The sequence below is a fragment of the Urocitellus parryii genome, chromosome 4, assembly GCF_045843805.1.
Source record: "Urocitellus parryii isolate mUroPar1 chromosome 4, mUroPar1.hap1, whole genome shotgun sequence".
In the NCBI taxonomy this organism is placed as follows: domain Eukaryota; kingdom Metazoa; phylum Chordata; class Mammalia; order Rodentia; family Sciuridae; genus Urocitellus; species Urocitellus parryii.
The window spans coordinates 30,357,226-30,373,056 of NC_135534.1; the positions used below are offsets into that span (position 1 = coordinate 30,357,226).

The following is a 15,831-nucleotide window of genomic DNA, read 5'->3' on the forward strand; positions in this document are numbered from 1 at the left end:
ATAGTTCTCCATTCTAAGGTATTGAATTTAAGTTGTACAGAAATTTCGGTGTGAAAACTACACTTATGACCTGATTTCAAAAATGTCAAGTTATAAAATTGTTTGCATTTAAGAATTGCAGATGTTTAGTGGCATCCTTTACCCTTGAACAGAGGTATTTGTGTATTCCAAGTTAATTTCTCTTTAAGTCTTCTTTTATAGCCTCCTGAGTGAGAGAAACAAAGGACCTGGATTGTCCTAAATCTTTATCTCCAAGGGCTCAAGAACTCTCCAAAGTTCCTAGTATTTAAGCCCACTTTAAATAGTGTGTGTGTGTGTGTGTGTGTGTGTGTGTGTGTGTGTGTGTGTTCCATGAGAACCCTGCTGTGGCAGCTCAGGGCATGGAGTCTAGCAGACCATGGAAGAGCTTCCTTTCAAGGGGAAGACAACCCCACTGTCAGGCTCACCTATCAAAACCATCAGTAGAAAAGATTTATCTTTTGCTGAGGCTGATGTAGCTGCAGTCTCGTTCATTTTCTCCCAGTATTCCAGGAATGGCCTTAAATATCACCCATTCTTTTTTGACCACGAGCTGTAGTAAAGCTCAAAACAAACGAGGACCTACACTTGAACTGCATAAATCATAGCCTCTCCATAGACAACTGGCCACAGATTCAAACACTTGCCAGAGCCAGGCAGCCTGGTGAAGAATGCAGCTCCCAGGTGAGCAGAGAGCCATTTCTCAGCTCCAGGTGGTTGTCATCTGGTGGAGGCAGGCTGGGAGACTGAAGATCTGAATTGTGTGAAAAGCCAGTGAGACCTATTTTTGTGAATTCTCCCAAGTTTTATGTTGGCAACTAGTTCCATTATTTTAAACGTACAGGCAGGATACACTACGTTTTTTATTGTGGTCTCTGAGCCCCAGTGGTCACCCTCTGGGATATATGTTCAGACTGAATGCATCTACTAAAAGAAGCTGGGGCCATCACGGAGGTGATATGTACTGCTTCCTCTCCCTCCCCCTCCCATCAGAGAGGGATTCCTGAAAATACAAGCACGAGGGTTTTCTGAGACCACTTGAAGCATAAAAAAGCCACATTGCCCTCTTTATACCATTTTAATATTTTAAACAGTCTCGCTCAGTGAGGTCCCTTTTTTTACACTTAAAATAGGAGTTTTGGATTCACCCACCAGGGAAATCACTCATATTACATAATCCCCAAAGCACACAGAGTGTTATTGATCATCTGCCACATGGGCTATGGATAATCCTAGAGGAGACAAACCAGTCAGTTGGCTAATTGCAGCAATCTTGCCAAGTTGCACCCGGTAAAGTTGTTTATTTTTAATTCTTGAATGTTTTAAAAGCGCTATTTGAAAGAAGATTCCTTTCTTGCCTGGGGGCAAGCAAGTAAGTTGCTTGGAAGATAATTGGGACAGTTATGGGAAGGAAAGTACGTCAAATGCATAACTGCATTACACGAGAACTGTTTTATAGGAATGAGCCTATGTCTTAGAAGAAATTATTAAAAAGAAACCAGGGAAGCTGATAGATTGGTGCCCAAATTCAGTTGAATTCTTTGGAGGACTCACTCTGTTTCCTTAGACAGGTCATATTCAGTATTGTGCCATAATCTGTATGAGAAAAATATGTTACCTATTTAATAGAATTTTTCCAGATTAAATCTAAAATCCTGTTCAGTGCTCAGAATGGCTGGGGATGCCATTTTTAATTTAAGTCATTAAGAATATTAAGAATATTAAGTATATAGATAAATAGTTACATTTGGGCATCAGGGGGAATTTGTAATATTTTTGCAATGATATTTTCCTCTAGTAGTTTTAACTAAAACTTGAAACACTTTTTTTCTTGATATGAAATATAAGATCTAAATTTATTTCATATATTTATTCTTGTTGTTAAGCAGTTCTACTTTTTTTGTATACAACATAAATAGGAAACTGAACAGTCTAATTTAATTGCTCAAGCGATAGGAAATGAGGGAGATAATACAACACTGAAAACTAATTATGCCTGAATCCTGATCATAAACTAAGGTGAAATATTTTTCTTGTCCAGTCTTGCCCAGCTCCAATAATTTGAACAACAACAACAAAAAAAAGAACAAGATCATATAAGAGTCAGATTTGTGTCAAAGTTGTTTACATTTAGAATGAAATATTTCTCCATCTAAGAATAAATCATTAAGACAAGGAAAGACGTGTCTAATACATGCATTTTCTATTGGGAGATTTCTCTTGGTAATTTGTTTGTGTACACTGTTAGCAGGCTTGTTATCACTGTATTTTTAAATTCAATGAAATAATGAAAAGATTCTATTTCAAAGTTAAATGACTCAGACTTTTAACAGTTCTTCTTTTCTCTTGTTTTTCATTTTTAGTCCTTGAAGAAAGAAACTGCTCAGATCTTGGGGGACCAGTCAATGGGTACAAGAAAATAACAGGAGGTCCTGGATTGCTCAATGGGCGAAATGTAAAAATCGGCACTGTGGTGTCATTCTTTTGTAATAACTCCTATGTTCTTAGTGGCAATGAGAAGAGAACTTGCCAACAGAATGGAGAGTGGTCAGGGAAACAGCCCATCTGCATAAAAGGTAACTTATGGGTGTTTCAGGATCCTATAGGGGTAGATGGAGTTACTGTGCTTTTTGATAGCTTTAATGCATTCTTTTAAGCCCCTCTGTGTGTGTGTGTTGGAGGGTGGGGGGGTCCCTTTCTCTCTTAAGTTTTCTCCCGAACCACATTATCTATTAGATTGGAAACCATCCCTAAAAATATTTGCTTCATTTTTCTGGACTTAGGGAAGACCTGCTTACTGTAATCACAGCGTCTTGAGTTGATGGAGGAGAGTGATAAAGTTATCAGAACAGTTCAGGAAAAAACAATAGGGCTGAGGTTTATATATGCAGATCCAAGGTCAAAACTGAATGGACTCATCTTCCCTGGCTGCCTATGTGAGACCAGTTAAGATGTTTCAAGACAAACATAGTAGACCTTTGAACATTCAACAGACAGCTATAGGAACTAAATGGATAGTTCAGGAAAAGGAGAGAGGGAATTTCTTGAAATAGAGATAATTGCATGAAGCAGGTAGAATTGGGGCCTGTCTGGAAAGCTGGGGAGGATTTGTAAATGTGAAGAGGAGTCCGGATGACATTTCAGATGGAAGACAGAGGGAAATTACAGAGGCGTAACTTACCAGGCATTGGTAAAGGCAAAGGGAGGCAACCCAGGCGGTAAACTGCAAAATGTAAGTTGGAGCCAGAGAAATGAAATGTTATAGAGAGCAGCGGTTGGAACCATTTCTGTTGCAGTGGGGGTGCATAGTTTCCAGCTGCTTCTGGTTAGCGGCACCTCTGTTTTGGGGGACAGTCACAATGATCTGGCTGTTTACTGGGAAGAAAAGCGTGTTCTTGTCCTAGATTATCCAGATAATTGCCTCAGTCCTCTACTTTCCCTTCTGGGTGTTTGTCAACAACCTGAATCATGGGAAAAGGAATGAAAGGGAATGATTTGTGAAAGGAATAAATCACTTTAGACTTTAGCCAGAAACGACTTTCATCCCCACCAGCATAGATTTCTGATGTTTTATTTCATTAAGTATGGGAACGGCGTTACATATGTCCTTGGAGATTTTTGTCAACTCTTCTCTTACAAATTAATACAACTAAAGTACTCTAAGTCGCTAATTAGACAAATGTTGGCTGCTCTTGATTGGGAAAGTGAGATGGGAAGGACTCCTTTTCACTTGTGGAAAAAAAAAAAAAGGAGACTTCAGAAAAATTAAACTGAGCTTTGAGTTGTCTCCTAGAGATTTTTTGGGGTCCTTAATAGCAGAGAAAGGACTTGGAAAAAATCAATTACACAAGACTTATCTATGATTGACATTGCTGCCTGGTTTTAAATGAGAACCTTCTAATTCCCAGTATGGGCTCTATATTAGGACTCCATTTGAATTTTATTCCATTCTGATCAAGTGTGCTAATGCTAGACGCATAAGCAGATAGTCCTATCTTAATCGTCATGGCCCCAAATCACCTAGGTGGAGGAGTTTCTCAGAGGCATCAGAGTTCTTCAGAGAAAGCTGTCAATTTAGGAGAAAGGCAGCATGCTTTTTTGCTAAACGAACTATTCGAGCTTGGCTGACATATCTTGCTTCTGAGTCTGGGGAATGAGCACGTGGTATCCAGAAAGGGGGTTAGGAATGAATCTGAACTAAGCCATGTGAACAGTGAGTCTGAAAACAGATGATGCAACCCTGTCTTTTTTTTTTTTTTTTTTTTTTCCAGCCTGCCGAGAGCCAAAGGTCTCAGACCTGGTGAGAAGGAGAGTTCTTCCAATGCAGGTCCAGTCAAGGTGAGACTGAAACACCTGCACTCTGTCAGGAAGGGTAATGGAGATTTCCTCTCCCATTCCCTTTCTCTACTTTGTGTTGGGGTTTCTTAGGGACATTTAGTGCTAAATGGTCATGAAAGAATAGGGCTTGTTCCATGGAAGCTCATTAGCCAGCTGCCTTTGGCCAAGAGGTAGCAATGGTTGGAAGATGGACAAATTTTATTGGATCGTGGGAAAGTAGATGATTGGTGAGAAGCAAGACACTCGGATGGTCTTTGAGGAACTGGGTTGTCATACTTGAGTCTTCTGCATTGTGGCAGCTCCTAGGCGCTGGCATCAGGAAGAACACCTTCCTAAACCCCAGCTGGCAGTCAGAGGTTCTGGTAGTGGAGAGAGGAGACAGTGGAGTCCAGAAACCAGAGATGCATGGCCAGTCGCCATCAGGGATGTGAGCTCTGGAAGACAGAGGTGAAGACCACCTTGGGGGGTGGGGGCAGCAGGCCCAGTTCTATTCATCTCTTTTTCACTGTGGCTGCTCCAATAAGGAAGGCTTCCTCTCTCTCTCTCCAAGCACAGTTCTGCTGTACAACTTTATTCTTGTGCCTCCTTTGGTCTGGAAACTTCTTCCACAGGATCCCATGGAGGCTCACTACCTCCCTTCTTTCAGTTCTCTGCTCAGTTTTTACCTGACAGAGAGGCCTCCCTTGACTGTCCTTTTAAAACTATCCAGCTTACCACCCCCGGCTGCCCTCCGACTCCTTTACCTGGTGTTCTCTGGCCTTGTTCATCTCAGCTCCCTCTCCACCAGTTGCCTTGGTTTACGTGTTCAATTTCTGTCTCCCCATTCCAAATACAGAAGTTACAAGTACAGGAGCATTATCTGCTTTGTTCTAGTGCCTGAGACAGTGCCTGCCATGTGGAAGACAATAAATATTTACTGAATGAATACATTGGAATGACAGTCAAGGGTTCCTGAGCTGGTTCTGCCCCTGTTTAGTTCTAGGTATGCCTAGGAGAGTTCCTAAGCTTGCTGAGCCTTTTATTTTTTTTCCTTCTCTTGAAAAGCAGGAATAATCATAGCAATCTCTGGGAATTGCTGTAAGGATTAAATCCAACACAAATAGCTAACGCTTATTGCATGTTTGCTGTGTACAGCTGCTCTTCTGAGTACTTTACATGTCTTGGCTCATTTAATTCTCACTATAGCCTCTGAGGAAGGCATTATTCTTTTTATTACAGATTTTTATTACCGTTTTTATTATAGATGGGTAAACTGAGGCTCAGAGAAGTAAAGTAACTTGCCCCAGGTCACACTCCTAGAAGTGGCAAAACCAGGATATAAATTCAGCATCTGGCTCCAGGGTCTGCTCCCTTATGCACTAGACTAACGCTCAGCAAAGCACCTTGCACCTACAAGCACCTGTTAAAGGCAGCTATTGTTAGGGTTAGTAATAATGAGTTCGAGTGACCAGGCTCGCCCTGGAGTGTTCCTTGGTGAGGATGCCTGTCAGCCTCTGACCCTTCCTCTCTCTCTCTCAAGTCTTTCCCTTTTAGGCAAGACATTTCCTTTGGAATGGTGGCAATGGAATTCAAACTCGGCCCTGTCTTCAGGTCTCTGTGATTCCCTGGGCTGGACTCTCCAATAAGTGGAATCCACCTGTTCTTCCCAAAGAGACATCTTGAGGAGGAACCCCTCTCAAAAAGAACACAGTTTTTAAGACAATTTTAATGGGAGGTTAGGTGGCAACGTGCCTGCTGTCTCATGTAAATGAGAAGCAAACCTGAAATTTGTTTTTTCAGTATCTTTCTGGAAGGCAGGCTGCTGAAGTGGGGGGTGGGGGTTCTGCCTATCTCCAACAGCCAGGCTCACCTGGGGAGCCCCCAAAGGCAGTGTGAACCTTCAGTGGCCTAGAGATAAGCTTGTTAGCAAGTGCAGAAGCTCCCAGAATCACAGACCTGGTTAGAACCATGATAGGAATACTTGTTGAGTGAAATCAATATAGGTGGAATATTTGCTCTGATCCAAGTTCTGTAGAGAGGCATGAAATAATTTCTTGCAGTGATATCAAATTGATGTGGTAGCGACACCACGTGGAAGTCATGATGGCTAAGCACGGTGGTCTCAGGAACCATCTTCCTTTCCTGTGTGCCCGCGAGCACTCTCACTTACCTCTCTGGGCTTCCCTTCTCCATTCATCAAATGGGAATGAAGACATTGATTCCTAAAGGGATTTCAGCTTGTCACTCAGTGGGCACCAATATAAAACGAACACAAGCAGAACAATGTGTGCATATCTCCCCCAAGAACCCCGGAGTGGTCTCTGGGGCCTTCACCTTCAGGGATCATTTAATATTCCTTTCCACATTTACACACAACACTTCATATTTCTCCCAATCAATGTGCCCTGAGAGAAATTTCTATTCTCCGAGGTGAACTAATTACATCTGCTAATTGCTAAATCAAGCTACTGTATCAACACAGTTTAGTTCAAGTCAATTCCTAATATTGCCCCATTATGATAATGTTTGGAGGGAAAAAAAAAAGTACGCCTGCATTCTCTCATTCAAATTAACTCCCTTTTCTATTTAGTTTCGCAATTAAATTTGTGTGTGTGCGTGTGTGATGTCTTTGCATAGCAGCTATTATGTCAGATGTAGTTCTCTTTGGTTAAAATCCGAGGCAGTTGGAAGCATGCCAGAAATGGAAATGGAGGAATGAAAAGATTGAGGCGTACAAGAGAATTTGCTCAGTGGTAAGAGGTGAAGGGTACAGTGTGTGTGTGTGTGTGTGTGTGTGTGTGTGTGTGTGTGTGTATGAGAGAGAAGAGAAAGGAAGCGAAAGAACAGATATAGAGACAGAGACAGGACATTTTCCTCTTCTTCTATAACCACATATCTACATGGGACCTGGCATGGGTGCTAAAGGGACCACGGTGACAGTCTCTTGCCCTTCCCTTTCTCTGGCCCCATGTGCTCTGACCCAGGGAGACGCCATTACACCAGCTCTATTCATCAGCCTTCAGCAAGGAGAAGCTGCAGGTTGCCCCTACCAAGAAGCCAGCCCTTCCCTTTGGAGACCTGCCCCCTGGGTACCAGCACCTGCACACCCAGCTCCAGTATGAGTGCATCTCACCCTTCTACCACCGCCTGGGCAGCAGCCGGAGGACGTGCCTGAGGACCGGGAAGTGGAGTGGGCGGGCCCCATCCTGCATCCCTAGTGAGTCAAGGCTCATCTTTGAGTGGCGGTATCTTCCAGTTTCCAAAGCGGCCTGTGTAAAGCCATTCACCTTGTTGTCTGGGGAGAGTCTCATTGTCCAAAGGAATGGTCTTGCATGGCTTTCCCTAGTTTGGTGATACCCGGAACCCCACGGTTAGAAGTGTCTGCCTTTGGCTTGAACTTACTTCCCAGGAGAAGCGGAGTCATGAACTCCTAGGGGCATACTTGCTGTGGATAACTCTACCATATTTACTGGGAGAAGAAGAAGAGAGCAGGAACTAAACAGCAAGTGGGGTAGGGGTTAGAGGTGCTAGGCAGCCTCGAGTTACGTCATCTGGCTACCCTAAGCTCCATTTCACAGCCACCCTGCAGTGATTTTAATTAGGTAATTGTTATTAATTAATGAAATATTAATTACCTCCTCTGTTAAGATGGTGATTACTGAGATAATATATGGAAGTGTCTAGAACAGGAACCAGCTCCTTTCTCCATTCTCCCCTTGTGAAAGGAGAACAGCATGGTGGTTTAGTTCATGGCAGTCACGTTTATCATGACGGTCATGATATTTTTGAGTGTCTGTATACATCATCTCATTCAGTCTTCTGGAACCCTATGAGACCATTATTATTGCTCTATCCATTTTACAGGTGAGGAAACTGAGGCTCTAAAAGATTAGGTCACTTGACCCAAGTCCTATTGATAGTAAGTGCCTGGGATCACAATCTGGGTTTCATTTTACTATAAAACCTCCAATTTTAACCTTCGCCTTTATAACCAACGGTATCTAGATTAATATTTAAAGGGAGAAGAAAACCAGGTGAGATGGCTTAGTGGTCATTGGACCCATGGGACCACCTTTCCAGTTGGTGCTCTCCTGGTAGAGAGACGCATTCCCCTTTGGATGGAAATATCTAAGTTGGTTTTACTGAACTGGTGCTTTCTCCATAGTCTGTGGGAAAGTCGAGAACGTCACTTCTCTGAAGACCCAAGGGACGCGCTGGCCATGGCAAGCAGCCATCTACAGGAGGACCAGTGGGGTACCCGATGGGGGCCTGCACAAGGGCGCATGGTTTCTGGTCTGCAGTGGCGCCCTGGTGAATGAGCGCACGGTGGTGGTGGCCGCCCACTGTGTTACTGACCTGGGGAAGGTCACCGTCATCAAGACAGCAGATCTCAAGATCGTCTTGGGGAAGTTTTACCGGGATGACCACCGGGATGAGAAGACCATCCAGAGCTTACGGGTGAGAGAGGAGGAGGGCTCAACTTGGAAACCAGAGCTTGGGCTCAACTAGTTCTAAGCCCAGGAGAGCAGGACCAAGTCAGCTCTGTCAACTTGGCATGTCAGTACCAGTCCCGGGCCTGGCACCTACCAGGGGCTTGGTGTTACCTATCGACAGGTACTGGAAAGGGGCATTTAGAAAGACCATCCTGTCCTTCCCCAATTTGCTTCTTTTACAAGTAGGAGACAAGCTTCATCTATCATCATGGTTATCAAAAGTCAGTTACTGGGCTGGGGATGTGGCTCAGCGGTAGAGGGCTCACCTACCACGCTCGAGGCTCTGAGTTCAATCCTCAGCGCCACATAAAAATAAATAAATAAAATAAAGGTCTTGTGTCCAATTACAACTAGAAAATAAATATTTAAAAAAAACAATTCAATTACCTCCAAGTAAAATACACATATAATTTGTCTAGTAGCTCATAATAAATTAAAAATTAGTGAAATTATTTGTTTAATACCTGCTTGGCCTAAAACCATCTACTCCATAAGCATTCTATGTCACGGGACCCTCACAGCCTAGCACAGAGTCAAGTTCAAAGTAGATTAACAAATAGTTTGTGAATAAAAGAGAGTTAATCACTCAATACATTTGGGCGTTATCCTGGTAGGCTTTGAGGACATAGACAAATCCTATCCAAGACAATCCTCATCACTTTACAGAATGCTTTGCTCTTTCCTGCGTCCCTCCCTGCCTTCTATTCACCCATCTATCTGTCCATCCATCCATCCATCTATCCACCTACCTATCTGTCCATCCATCCATCCATCCATCTCTCATCCTATCCTTCTATCTGTCCATCCATCTATTTGGGGGATACAACAGTGTGCCCTTCACTGAAACTAGATACAAAAAAGAACAAAGAGTGGTTTTCACTCAGAAGACTAGTGGGAGAGAGACCCGTATATCATGATGAGTGTGACATGAGGTTTCTCAAGGAAATGGGCTCAAACACAGTTCCAATAACAGAACATCAACCTTAAAAATTATAAGGTATCACAGATGTGAGCTCTTAGAGGGCTCTGTCAGAGTGGGTGATCAGCAAGACTCGGGAACATCATGAAAGAGTGTGAAAAAGTCTATGAATGTTCTTATGGGGAAAGTATTATGGGATGTTATTACGGAACACGGCTCTATCTTGCTGGCATGTAGGCACGTGAAATGTTACAGATGTAGCTTTTGGGCTTTGTGTGTTGATGATGCTGATGTCTGTTTTCTTCATTAGTTACTTACCACCGTTAAAAAATTAAGATGTTTCAATTAAAGATCTGGAGTCCATTCTCTGGCAAATTTAGAATGCTGACCCATTTCTGTACGGCAGTGATCAGCTGGAATGAAGTGGCCTCTGCCCACTTATTTTATTTAAAAATTATTTTTTTTAGTTGTAGATGAACAAAATACCTTTATTCTATTAAATATGTGGTGCTGAGGATAGAACCCAGGGCCTCTCATGTACTAGGCGAGTGCTCTACCGCTGAACCCTAACCCCAGCCCTATTTTATTTATTTATTTATTTATTTATTTATTTATTTATTTATTTATTTATTTAGTTAGTTAGTTAGTTATACACATTGGGAATTGAACCCAGTGATATTTTACCATCCAAATTCATTCTCAGTCCTTTTAATTTTTTATTTTGAGACAGGTCTTGCTAAGTGGCTGAGGCTGACCTTGAATTTGCAATCCTCCTGCCTCAGCCTCCAGAGTCACTGGGATCACAGGTTGCTGCACCCAGCTTTCTGTCCACTTTAGATGGTGTGTGTGCTCCCATTCTCTGTAGCTTCACCTGAATACTCCACTTATTTAATGTCGTCTACCAGACTCCAGTAGTCATTTCAATTTGCAGTCCTGGAAACAGAGCAGTTCCTTTCTAAGATTTCTTGAGCAAAGTATGTCAAATAATGGTACCTGGTTTTTGGATAATTTCTCCACAATAATTTAGCCCCCCAACTTGACTGTCCTTGTCTGCCATGGAGCCGGATGCTCACCATTGCTGTCCATTCCTTGCATTGGTAGATTTCGGCCATCATTCTGCATCCCAACTACGACCCCATCCTGCTGGACACTGACATTGCCATCTTGAAGCTCCTGGACAAGGCCCGCATCAGCACCCGGGTCCAGCCCATCTGCCTCGCTGCCACTAGGGACCTCGGCATCTCCTTCCAGGAGTCCCACCTCACGGTGGCTGGCTGGAACATCCTGGCAGATGTGAGGAGCCCCGGCTTCAAGAACGACACGCTGCGCTCTGGGGTGGTCAGGGTGGTGGACTCACTGCTGTGTGAGGAGCAGCATGAAGACCACGGCATCCCCGTGAGCGTCACCGACAACATGTTCTGTGCCAGCCAGGATTCCAGTGCCCCTTCGGACATCTGCACGGCGGAGACAGGGGGCATCGCCGCGATGTCCTTCCCCGGCCGGGCATCACCCGAGCCACGCTGGCATCTGGTGGGGCTGGTCAGCTGGAGCTATGACAAATCATGTAGTCATCGCCTCTCCACAGCGTTCACCAAGGTGCTGCCTTTCAAAGACTGGATCGAGAGGAACATGAAGTGAGCCAGCTGCAGGCCTGTCGGGGAGCTGGTCCATGCACCTGTCTGCACCTGGGCTACAGGACGCAGTGTGGATCTGAAGTGTGGATTTTGCCCATGAACTTGGCGCTGCCAGGGCTTCTGATTCCATGGACACAACTCAGTGGGGGGGTGAGTCGAGCTCAGTTTCTGGTGGACGCTGCCTTCTTCCCGCCTGCTTGGAAACCACCGGGAAGATCCTAGAGCTTTCAAGACCTGAGTTTCTTCAAAGGACACCTTCCTGTTTGACTGACCTGGTGGCCGTCCCCACCTTTCAGTGGGGTGGATGTCATGGTCACCCGTGGTTGAGGGTTGACCTCAGGAGTTCTGGGCTTCACAAAGCCTCTGTGGAGGCTGCAGCCAAACCAAGTTCCAAAGAGCTGCCTGCAGGACGTCGGGCCCGGTTGAGTTAGGATGTGGCACAGGCTTTGTCCCTTGCCACAGTGCAGCCTGGTCCTTTTCTTTTCCAATCTCCTGTACACATTTCAATAAAACAAGGGTTGGCTTCTGACCTACAAAACAGGTGTGCTCTGCTCTCATTCCTGCGTACTGTGTCTCTGGGCTACGTGTCTCAGAGCCACGTCTCCCTGTAGTCCTTTAATATAGAACTAAGGGTACCAAATAATGTGTGTGACAAAGACCATGCTGTCTTTTCAAGACCAACTCTTGGAGCTTGGTGAGCCATCGATTAGGAGAAAAAAAGACACAGGTGCCATCAGGTGACACAAACAGGAAAATACCAGGGACTAGCTGATTTCCGTGTGCCCTTGGTTCTCATGTTCTAGATCCAGTCTAAAACCCTTCTTTGTAAATAAAATAAATCTTTGTAGTATGTTTTAGAGCAGTTGGATCGAAGCCACATGTTCGCTTACGTCAGATTTAGGTATGCCAAGGAGCTGTAGCCTCCCTGTTTTCCATAATACGTGGGTGTTTCCTCCTAAGCCCCAGACCTGCTTCCCACTGGATAAGGGAGGAAAAACGTGAATTCAATCCTGTCAATTCTTTATGTGATCTTCCCATTAACACCTTCTTTTTGGGGTGACTTACTCTTTTATCTTTTCTCCTTGTTATGATTTGGATCTTAAAGGTCCCCTCAAAGGCTCATGTGTTAGAGGCTTGGTCCCCTACAGGTGGTGTATTGGGAAGAGGCAGGAACATTTGTATTTGGGGTCTAGTTGGAGAAAACAGGTCACCAGGGTCATGACTTTGAAGAGTTTATTTTGTCTCTGGCCCTTTCCTTCCCTTCTCTCCTCCTGGCTACCATAAAGTACAAAATTTTACTCCACAATGTCATTCCGCCATGATATTCTGCTTCACCACAGGCCCATAGCCATTGGGTCAGTTGACTATGGACTGAAAACCTGAACCGAAATAAATTTTTCCTCTTTCAGCTAATTTCCTCAGGCTTTTTGTCACAGCAACAGAAAGCTAACTAGCACACTCCTCCTTGCCAGTTTTCTCTTCTACAAGATGGTGACTTTGGAAGCTCAAGTGCCTTTGAGCATTGGGACCATGAAGGGGACTCCTGACTTCATGCTGGTTCCTGGGTGCATGTAGCATGTCTTTCCCATCCTGGGTGTTTTGTTGATACCCAGGATGCTAGGATCTATAACTAGCTAAACTTGTGCTGTGTTCTCCTGCTTCCATGGGAGCTCAGAGGTTCTGCTGATTGGCTCCTCCTCAGCTCTGTGGGGACTGGCACTCCTGAGATCTGGTGGTGATTCCTATTTGACCCTGGCTTGGATTACTTGGCCTCATGGCCACAGAGATGATTTCTATGGTGGTTGAGCAGCTAGACCCTTAGTGACCCTTTCTTCCTCCCTTGGGGGCTTGTGGGAACTTCTCAGTCTTTTCTGTACCACATGAGAATGGGGAACCCAGACCTGTTACAGGGCATCTGAGGAGATGTTCTCTGCTTGTAGATCCAAACAGGAACTTTACTGTTCTTTCAACTTGTCCCAGAGAACTTCAGCCTCAAGGACTTTAGCCCCAAGGTTGGCTTCATACAAGAGCAATACATTATCCATTATTGTTGAGGACAAATTACCCAATACTCAATGGCTTAAAACAATACATATTTATTCTCTCACAGTTTTTTTGTGGAATTAGACAGAGGCTTGATCTGAGGTGGCAGTCAACTGAAGCCTTGATTGAGGCCGGAAGATTCGATTCTACGGATATTTATCAGGTCACCCAAAGACTTGGTTCTAAGCCCCGAAGACCTGGGCCTTGAAAGGTGTAATGGAAGTTGAATCAAAGAGATCTGAATTCAAATTCCTGTCTTTCAACATTTTTTTTTTCTCAGTGATCTTGGGCAAATTGCTTAAGCCTCCCTCCCTCCCCTTCAGCAGGTGTGAAATGGACATGATAAGGTCCTGGGATTTTATCTGGGTAGCTGCATGATAGGGAGGTACTGTAGAAACCAAGGGACTCGTACATGGAGTTGTGGTTGGGATCCCAGATCTCTCCCCAAGGCCCACACGTGAAATGCTTGGCCACCAGCCTACGGCACTGTTGGGAGGTGGTGTGGGAGGGCGTGAGGTCATGAAGGCGACGTTGGAGTCCTGGCCCCTCCTCTCCTCTCTCGGTTTCCCAGCTTTCATACCACTGTGAAGTGAGCAGCGTTCTCTGCCAAGTGCTCACGCCGTGATGTGCCATGCTGTCAGGACCAAAGCAACGGGGCCAACGGATCGTGACTAAAACCTCTGAAACAGGGAGCCAAAATAAATCTTTCCTCCTTCGGGGCCATCTATCTCAGGTATTTTGTCAGAATGATGGAAAACTGACTAACACACACGGCCTGTGGTTGGGTGCCCCCAATACTGGCAGGGCCTGAGTTATCCAGCTGAGCACAGCACCCCAAAGTCTCCACATCTGCCTCCATAGGCACTGCACACATGGGGGTCCATTCTCCCATTCTCCCGCCTGACTGTTCTGACTCCCCACCTAACCATCATGCTCCCCACTTTCTTGACACCTTCTTCACTTGCATAGCATCATTTTTCCATTCTTGCCTTACCACTCAGATCTGGGTCACATGACTGTCATCTCTGCCATGACTCGGATGCTCTTAGATGCTTCATCTGGCCCCATATCCTGGGAATGTGGTTAATAGCCCCATAGCCATTTGCTACGACCCCTAGATCTTCCTCCCCCAGCCATGAGTATTGTATCTCATAAGACTCAAGTCAGAACAAAACAATCAGATAATGGGCCAGTCTCTTGGCTGTATCTGGATGCTGCTGGAATGTCTCCATCTCTCTTTATAACATCCACCTTGCATTCTTGGATAGGACTCACAGCTGGAAATCTGGTGTGTACGTCAGCCAGAGGTTTGTCAGACAACCAGAACTCTTAAGAGTCACAGAGAGTGAGGGATTATGATCACCACATAACACTAGGCACTTGTGGAGAAGACTTTGCTCCAGGTGGGACCTGAATCCACCAGGCCAGCAGTTGGGAATGAAAACTGGATGTGAACTTGACAGAGCAAGGACAAACTAGAACCCGTGAGGACAAACAGAAACCCATGTGTGCCTCTTGCTGTCCCCAACCTCATTGGTGTGAGTGACCTGCAGGAGAAGTTGGTACCCTTAGCATGTGGCCGAATGCTCACCTGATTCAAATTCAGAAGAGCCAGAACAGGATGCTGGGAAAGCTGTGGGTTTTGTTGCTGTCCCATCCCAGCAGAGGGAGTGACATGGAGTGACGTTGTGTATGAACTGCCTTGGTGTTGGATGAGCTCTACCAACTTCCAGAGTGTGAAAATAGCCGTTATTTCACTCTCCATTCCAAATCTCATGAGAGTTTTTCTTGTTTTCTCCCCACCCCCTAATCCAGAAACATATTGGGGAGGAAATTTTGCAGCACGGGGTCCAGTGTCCCTAAGTTGACATGGAAGACACCATTGCAAGTGCTGGGAAAGTCCACGAAGGATGGCTTTGGAGAGATTCAGAGAATCTGAATAGCTGCCATCAGATGACACAACAGGAAAATACCAGGGTCTAGCTGCTCCTGCTTCATCTAGAAGAGTTTGTTTATAATTCCTTTCGTGGTTGTTTTGTTTGCATGTGTACACTTGTGGCCCCTGACAAGTGACATTCTATCAGCTAGGCTTTGGTGTGTAGGTGTCCATGGTAGGCCTAGTTAGGCTGTGGTGTTCTCCTCTTGAAGGTAAATATTTTCACAGATATTAGTATCCATGCCAAGTTATCCTTCAGGGTCATTCTGTGACTGGGATTGATCAAGACACAAAGAATACCACTTTCATATATTGTGTAACCACTTTGCAAACCTCAGGAATACCAATTCTCTCCCTTTCCAGGGAGTTAACATGAGTCACTGCTCCTTCTCTGTCAATTACAGCTTTGGTCTCAGTCTTCTATTAAGATGGCCAATTCTAGAAGTACCCCTACTTTCTGACAGCTTCCAA

The 15,831-nt window shown here is 44.7% G+C and overlaps 1 protein-coding gene across 2 annotated transcripts in view; it reads left to right on the plus strand.

The window, feature by feature from the left end:
* Window positions 1–11,868, plus strand: part of Pamr1 (peptidase domain containing associated with muscle regeneration 1) — a 76,573-nt gene extending 64,705 nt beyond the window's left edge. For both annotated transcript variants that reach the window (XM_026404587.2, XM_026404593.2), the window contains 5 exons: window positions 2,382–2,594; window positions 4,290–4,356; window positions 7,320–7,552; window positions 8,501–8,793; window positions 10,849–11,868. In XM_026404587.2, coding sequence (XP_026260372.2) covers window positions 2,382–2,594; window positions 4,290–4,356; window positions 7,320–7,552; window positions 8,501–8,793; window positions 10,849–11,385 — 1,343 coding nt within the window. In that variant the 3' untranslated portion in view covers window positions 11,386–11,868. The remainder of the gene's footprint in view (window positions 1–2,381; window positions 2,595–4,289; window positions 4,357–7,319; window positions 7,553–8,500; window positions 8,794–10,848) is intronic.
* Window positions 11,869–15,831: the final 3,963 nt, after the last annotated feature.